The 8,187-nt window shown below is 31.5% G+C and overlaps 1 protein-coding gene across 1 annotated transcript; it reads left to right on the forward strand.

The window, feature by feature from the left end:
• Positions 1-3,558: 3,558 nt before the first annotated feature.
• Positions 3,559-7,256, forward strand: LOC140437198 (thioredoxin domain-containing protein). The gene is made up of 2 exons (XM_072526558.1): positions 3,559-4,091; positions 6,687-7,256. The coding sequence occupies exons 1-2, from the start codon at positions 3,668-3,670 to the stop codon at positions 7,184-7,186; spliced, it is 924 nt and encodes a 307-aa protein (XP_072382659.1). The 5' UTR covers positions 3,559-3,667; the 3' UTR covers positions 7,187-7,256.
• The last annotated feature ends 931 nt before the right edge of the window (positions 7,257-8,187 follow it).

Below are 8,187 nucleotides of genomic sequence, written 5' to 3' on the forward strand. Positions count from 1 at the left end.
TCATTATTTTTGTTTTTTCTTGGTTTATTTTTAATCCCATTACTTTTCCTTCTGTTACCATTTCATTTAACATTTTTTCCATTGTTTTTCTATTTTTTGTTATTAGCACAATATCGTCAGCGTATGCTATTATTTGTCCTTCTCTAGTTCTAAGGGTACCTTTGTTTATTTTCCTGACGATGTATTCCAGGGCAAGATTAAACAGGGTTGCTGATAACGAATCTCCTTGTCTAACCCCTTTATTTATGACAAATTCTTCTGTGTCTCCTACTTGAGTTTTTATACTCACTACAGTTCTACTCATTGTCATTTTTATTAATCGTCTTAATTTGTTTTGTATTCCCATTTCTTTCAGAGCTACCATTAATTTTGATCTTTTTATTGTATCAAATGCTTGCAGAAAATCTATAAAAAGCAGTTCAATTTCTATTTTATATCCATGAGCTTTTTCCATAATTTGTTTAACTGTATGTATGGCATCTGTTGTAGACTTTCCCTTAATAAATCCGCATTGATAGTGTCCTATGATATTCGTCATAGCGTTGGTCAGTCTTCGATGTATTAAGGTCGACATAATTTTATATGCTGTGTTTAATAGCGTCAGTCCTCTGTAGTTATTACACATTTGTTGGTCTCCTTTTTTATGAATCGTGATAATTTGTCCTTTGTTCCATTCTTCCGGCATTTTTTCTTCGTCCCATATGTCTTTTATTAAATTGTACAGTTTTTCTTTTAATTCTTCACCACCATATTTTATAAGTTCCATATTGATCCCGTCTGATCCTGAAGATTTACCATTACGGCTGCTATTTATAATTTCCTCAACTTCCTCTTTTGTTGGTCTTTCTAGCTGGTTTCCTAACATCATTGTCTCTTCTTCTACGTTTTCATTTAGGTCTTGATCTTCTTGCTCTGTTAATAATTCTTTAAAATAGTGAGTCCAAATTTCTTTATACTCTTCATCATTTTCTGATACTTTTCCATTTTTATCTTTTATGCCTTTTATCTTTCCTTTAAAAGTTTTGTTTTGCTCGCTAATTTTCTTATAAAATGCTTTTGTGTTTCTGTTCTTACTTTCTTTTTCTATTTCTTTTATCTTATCATCTAACCAGGCACGTTTAATTTTCCTTATTTTTTTCTTACATTCATTCCTTATTCTATTGTATTCTTCCCTATAATCCTGTCTATTTGTTCTTATCCACATTTGTCTAATTTCTATCTTCTTTTTTAGCATGTTATGGCATTCTTCATTATACCATTCTTGTTTTTTTTTGTTTCTTTTTATTCCTATGTGTACATCCGCTGTTTCATTTATACATTTTTTTAAATTTCTCCATTCTGTTTCTATATCCTTTGTATATTTACACTGTTCCTTTAGTTTTTTGTTCATGTCATCAGCATACTTAATCCTTATGTCTGGAGCATTCAGTTTTTCTACGTACCATTTGTCTTTCATTGTCGTGTTTTTTAGAGTTCTTTTGACTTTTTGTTTTACCTTTGCAGTCACCATAAAATGATCTGTGTCTGCATGCGCACCTCTGTAAGTTCTCACGTCCGTAACCGATGTTTGTTTCCTTCTTGTAATCAGAATATGGTCTATTTGGGACCATGTTTTTTGGTCTGGGGAAATCCATGTTACTTTATGGTATTTAGGATGTTCGAAATTTGTACTAATGATAATCATATTGGTACTAGCTGCTAGGTTACATAATCTTTGACCATTGTCATTTGTTTTTTCGTGTAATGTGTGTTTACCTGCTACTTGGTTAATGTAGTCTTCCTTACCTACTTGGGCGTTAAAATCTCCCATTACCAGTATTGTGTCTTCTCTAGGTAAATTCTCCATTTCTCGTTCAAGTTCCTCATACATTTTGTCTTTTTCCTCCGCAGCAGCACTTTCAGTTGGAGCATATACGTTTATGATTGATATATTAAATGGTTTGGCGTTAATTCTCAGGTAAGCCATACGTTCATTTATTGGTTTAAATTGCATAATGTTATTTTTTATTTTTCCCATAATTATGAAAGCAACTCCATATTGACCTTGTTTTCCATGTCCCGAATACTGTAGTGTGTAGTTTTTTTTATTTATTTCTCCTTGACCTGCCCATCTAATTTCTTGAATCACTTGTTTTAATACTATTAGGTTTTTGTATAGGTATTACTGTGGATTCATGCCATTTTTCAGGAAATTTGTGCTGTAGCCAAATAATATTAAACAGATCCAGAAGTTGTTGAGAGGGGTTACTAGAAGAAGGCGTTTGATAAAAATACTATGAATATCGTCCGGACCAGCGCCAGTTTCTTTAAGATTTGATAATGCTTCTGTATACTCTAGTTGAGAAATAGGTAAATTTAACAGTTCATCTGTGTTAGGTATAATGCTAATTTTCTTATTTTCTGCTTGCTGTTTGTAATTAATAAAATATTTTTTATAATTAATATTACTGGATCGGTTTTTGTATGTGTTAGCAAAGATTTTGGCAATCTCAGTATTACTAGTAACTCCATTTCCATTTATCTCGAGATTTTTAATATTCTGATTGATATTTAATTAAGATATTCTTCGGACTTTGTTCCATACTTCAGTCCTTCAGTCATGGGAGTGTTTGCATTTAACGTTGATATATATTGAGTCAATGACTGACGTTTGGCATTTCTACTTGTCTTTTTAGCTATAGCACGTTATTTTGTGTATTCAATTTTATTCTTGTTAACAGTTTTGTAGCGCTTGTATTTGTTAAAGCTCCTTGCTAGATTAGACTGCTGTTTTGCATTCATGATTCCACGATGGGACAGGGTTGCGTAGTTTTATGCATGTAGTCTTTCCTATTGCAAGGTTCTTCAGTGTCTCGTTTATATTGGAGGTGCTTTTAAACGTGGTCATACTGTTTTCGATTAAATTTGAAAAAAGATTCCAGTTAGAGTTTTTTAAATTTCATTTTGGAGTAAATGTCTGTCCACATTGGTTTTTGTTAGGTATTCAATAAAAAGTGGATAGTGATCACTGTTGTATGAGAAGTCGAGCTTATCCCAGATTAGCTGTGGGGTCAGACCGGGTTCGTATATCGTAAGGTCTACCGAAGATTTACCGTTTTGTATATGAAATCTAGTGGGCCTGTCGTCGTTTAAGATTGAACGGATGTTCAAATATCTCTTCCAGCAGTCTTTCCCTAGTATTTATAGTAGAAGAGTCTCATAAAAAGTTGTGGGCATTAAAATCGCCCAAAATAAGTCTGGGTTGAGGAATTTGTTGTATGAGTTCAGTTAATACTTCTGAGTCTATAATAAGTTGATGAAGGTAGTTATAAGCTACAAACGCAGATATTTAGACTTAAGTTAAGTTTAATGCCAATTGCTTCTACATTAGGTTTACTTAAAATTCGTTTTAATGGACATTGTGGACATGTCGGGTTTTGAATTTAGACGACTGATATGATAATTATATGATAATTTAAAAAATATAACATCTGACGTAATCGTAAATTTGAAACGTGGTTGGACCGTGGCATGTTGTCATAGGTCACCACAGGTCTTCAATATTTCACATTTAAAAAACTGTCAACGTCAACTTACTTCTATTTAACCTAAAATAAGTGGTTTTCTTAATCGGTTCTTAATACGGCAAATAATAAAATTAATTATAATAAAATTAGATACTCTAACGATGAAGAAAATAGTAATATGTACAATTTTATTCTATTTATTTTCAGTCGCCCAATCGAATCTAGAAGTAGTTCAAGATGAAGAGTTAATGAACTTAATCAGAACTGAAAAATATGTTATAGTGTTATTTTCAAGAAAGTACTGTGAATCATGTGATAATTATGAAAATGAGTTAACTGGTCTCAGGGAAGACTTGGTAGAAACCTTAAATGCATGGGTTGTGAAAGTCGAAGATAGTCAATTAACCAGATTGTATAGTCCTGATAAAGAACCAGTATTGGTATTTTTCCGACACGGCATTCCATTATTGTACGATGGTCCTTTAAATGATGAATTAATTCTACATACATTTACAACAAATAAAGAACCTATATCTAAAGAGTTAACAGACAATACATTTGAACACTTAACTCAAGCTGCAACTGGTAATTTTGTTTTCTTTATATTTAAAACTCAATTTGTATTTTTTTATTGAATCCTGTTTACTTCCCTCATTATCACTTGTGGTCTGTGGCCTCACAGTTGCTCTTCTAGGGGTTGTTATATATCATTCATATGCTAATGAAATGGGCTCCTAATACATATAAGTATGTATTAAATAAATGTTAAGAATGTAAATTTTAAATTTGCTTTGTAGATCCTGCTAATGTTACTATAATCTACAGTAGTCTGTTAATTTTCAAAATTCATACTCCAATGTTTTGCTGATATACTCCCATGTTTTGGTGATCCTCTCCCAAATAAAATGCATAACTAAAAACTACATGTATTGAAATATTTAGCACTATAATCATTTTTGACTGATGATTTGGTGGTGTTTTTATTTATTATTTATATGATGTGATAGGTTTGGGGTAAAATTTGTTAAGGGACATCAAGGAAACTGAATTTCTTAATTTATTTATTCAAATTATAGAATACAAGTTCTATTACTGTTTCACAAAAAAGTGAGTTTTATAGAGATATATCTAGATTATTTTTTCTTTTTAGAGGAGATGTTGCTGCAGTTGATCCTTTAAATGTCATATACTTCCATAATGAATGAATGAGGATTTTAACCCAATATTTAAGTCTTATTTTGCACTGCTTGTTTTGCATTGTAAAATTTGTGAATATAATTGATTAAGAGGCATCAAGGAAACTTGATTTCTTAATTTATTTATTCATATTTAAAAGTTCTACTACTGTTTCACACAAAAAACTGAGTTTTATGGAGATATATCTATATTAGTTTTTTGTTTTTAGAGGAGATATTGCTACAATTGGCAAAACTTCAGAAACAAACAATTCGAGAACACAGCATATAAACCCTGATAATAATGCACCTTTACATACTTAGTAACTCAATAATTTTAAATTAATCACCCTATACTTTATAACTTTATCAAAATAATAATTGTCTTTTGTGAGGTACCCTGTATTTGTTGAAATATTTATTAGTTTGGTTGTTTGGTCCAGAGTTATGGAGGTAATTCATGTGATGTCCTTAAGGCCAGGTTCCTCCAAAAACTGTGTTTTTTTAAATAAATTATATTTATAGTGCAAAAGATATTTGAAAATCACACTTTTACAGGTGAAACTACATACAATAAATTACATGAAATTTTTTTTCTTTTTTTTTATATGGTGGCTCTGAAAATGGCTGCCCAAACTCCTCCAATTTGTTGGTGGGTGTAATCATTTCTTGATTCGAAAGCAAAAAACAAAATGGTTTTATACTTTGTTTCGAATTGGCTATTATAATTGGTGTTACAATGAGACATTTTCACTGAAAAAAAAAATGGCGGACTTTTGAGTATTTCGGCCTTTTTGTTTCACTTTAAATTACTTATAACCTTTTTAAATAACACTGAATATTTTTAGTTGTATCACCGACCATAGAGAGATATGCAAAGAATAAAATGCTGGTTGGTGCATCTTGATAAGTGCAATAGTTTCAAAATACAAGTGATACCCACTTGAAAAAACATGCTTTCGAGAAAGGCCCATTAAAATAAAAACCTGGTCCGCTTGAGTTGCAGGATAAACTGCTTGGAGCTCTCCACTCTTCCTTCTTCCCTACCTACTTTAAGGTCGCGCGAGCGTTTGGGACTAATTCTATACTATTCCTAAGAGTATTTTTTAACAATTTTTGAAATTTTTTTTTTCGATTTTTTGAAAATTGTTTGGGGGAACCTGGCATTAAGTGCTATTGGCTACACTAATTCACCTAGTTGTTTTTTGCCCTTATACAGTTGGATTTATAATTGGTAATTTTTTTTATATTAATATTGTTGTGGATATCTCTTTCCCACAACATAAGCCAAGACCTAGGATTTTAAAATGACTGACTATGAAAGACTGATTTACCAATCTTTGTCGGAGCAGGTACTAATTAGATGTTGAAGTAAATTGTACATTTTTCAGTTTGAAAATTAACTTTATTTTGTTTGATCACATTTACGAAAACACTTATTTTTACCAAAGTTGTGTTCAACAAAGTACTTAATTTAAAACTTAACTTCTTGCTATGTTTTTGAGTGTATACTAATGGAATGGTGAACTCGAACATAGTATACATGGTTCGTGGTGAGACTATTCCGCTTGGGACATTGAGAACTGAGTAGTAGGTTACTACCCAAATGGGGCAATTTATAGCGAATTTGTGCGGTGAACCCGCCTTTAACGGACTTTTTAACAACTGTAACAAATGTTTGTAATGGGCATTTTTTATCGTTTTCTATTTTGTAAAATCAAAGCAATAAAACCCTTTTTATAATCGACTGTTAAAAACCTTTTAGTAAAATAAGAAAACAAAAAATAGAAATGTGTGTGATTTATGGTTGACAGTTACAGAATTAAAAGTTGATAAAAAAAAATAAGAAATATTGAGAGAAATATGTTTCGGCAATATGTTACAAGGCTGTTACAAATATATTTATATACTGGTTCTTTTTGATAATATATGGATCTCATTATTGGTCTTTAATAGAAATTTCAGGTATTATAGTTTACCTATAAATAAAAAAAATTTATTTTAGGTTCAACTACAGGTGATTGGTTTGTAATGTTTTATACTTCTGAATGTGTAGAATGTACTCGCTTGCAAGCTAGATGGGAGGCAGTTGGAGCCCACATTAAATCTAGAATAAACATTGCTAGGATCAATAAAGCAGGAGATGGAGCTATAACTGGACGTCGTTTTGAAGTAGCAAATGTTCCATCATTCATATTATTTAGACAAGGAAAATTGTACCGTTATCACCTACAAAAGTATGATGTTCAGTCTTTAGTTGATTTTGCTCAAAGTTGGCACAAGAATGTAACCCCAGAGAAAGTACCTCTACCAAAGTCCCCATTTGATGACTTTGTTGCAATGGTTGTAGAATATATGAGGGAAAACCCATGGTTGTGGCAACTGGGAGGTGGAACTTTTGCTTTGGGCTTGTTGGGATCATTGTTTGCAAGATTTTTCCAGAAATCAGCTCCAGAAAAGAAAAAATCGGATAAAAAATCCAAGGAAAAATCTAAAAATAAGTAATAAGTTGACCATGTTAAAACATTTATTTTTGTATACAATTAAAAAAAATAAAGATTATTTGTTGCCTAAATTTGTCTCGTAAGAATCATAATGGAAACTTCTATTTTTTTTTAGGAAACCAAAAACTATAACAAAATTCATAATCTTCCTTTACCACATATTCTTATAAACAATAAAAATAGGTGCACAGGATAAGTTTACTCAAAATTAGTTAAAAGTTTTCAGTAGTAAACTCTAAATATACAAGTATAATTTAAAAAATAATAAGTATTTAAGTAATCTTTTTTGTATGTGTACCCAGCCTGGTTATAGTAGATCGGTGTAGGGCCCATTTATAAGCCCTTCATACACTTAGACCTCCTAAGGTGGATCCATTGTATCACACCTATCATACAGACTAGGCCCATAGGGACCTGGTCTTCAGTGTTTCTGGGGCCTAGGTAGAATCTATTTTCTACAGCTAATATACTTAAGTTAAAAGTGAACCTAACTTTTTTATTATGAGTCTTGGCCATTTCATCAATCACAAACTTATTAAAATATTTTTTTATTATAACTTTATCTTAAACTCTATCAAAATTAATTTTTTTTTTGAATGCAAGCAATTTTGATATACGAGTTTATTAAAGCTATCGTCGTTTCTCGTATCATACCTTTGAAAACTTGCAATCCTACCAATCATATGCTTTTAACCTTATCTCCACAGTCTCCTTGGTCTACCTCTTTTCCTGCAGTTGGTGGGGATCCACTGTAATATTTGCTTTGTCCACTGTTGATGTTGATGAATCATTTTTTTGATCTGGCCATACCATTTCAGCCTTTTGCATTTTATAATTTTGAGGATGTCAATATCTGCCTATAAGCCCTTTGATTTTGTATGTATGTATGTACAGCGTTAACAGGCCTTTTAGGCCCATTGCTGGATGGATAATTTCCATAGTTTTCTATTCTTAGCTAACAGCTTCCAATCTCTGATTCCCATCTCTCTGACATCTTCCATC

The sequence above is a fragment of the Diabrotica undecimpunctata genome, chromosome 3 (genome assembly GCF_040954645.1).
Source record: "Diabrotica undecimpunctata isolate CICGRU chromosome 3, icDiaUnde3, whole genome shotgun sequence".
Lineage (NCBI taxonomy): Eukaryota > Metazoa > Arthropoda > Insecta > Coleoptera > Chrysomelidae > Diabrotica > Diabrotica undecimpunctata.

Bases quoted from the DNA above. Each gene is read 5' to 3' on its own strand.
- LOC140437198 (XM_072526558.1), top strand. From the start codon at position 3,668: ATGAAGAAAATAGTAATATGTACAATTTTATTCTATTTATTTTCAGTC. The intron at 4,092-6,686 runs GTAATTTTGTTT...AATTTATTTTAG, and splicing joins CTTAACTCAAGCTGCAACTG to GTTCAACTACAGGTGATTGG.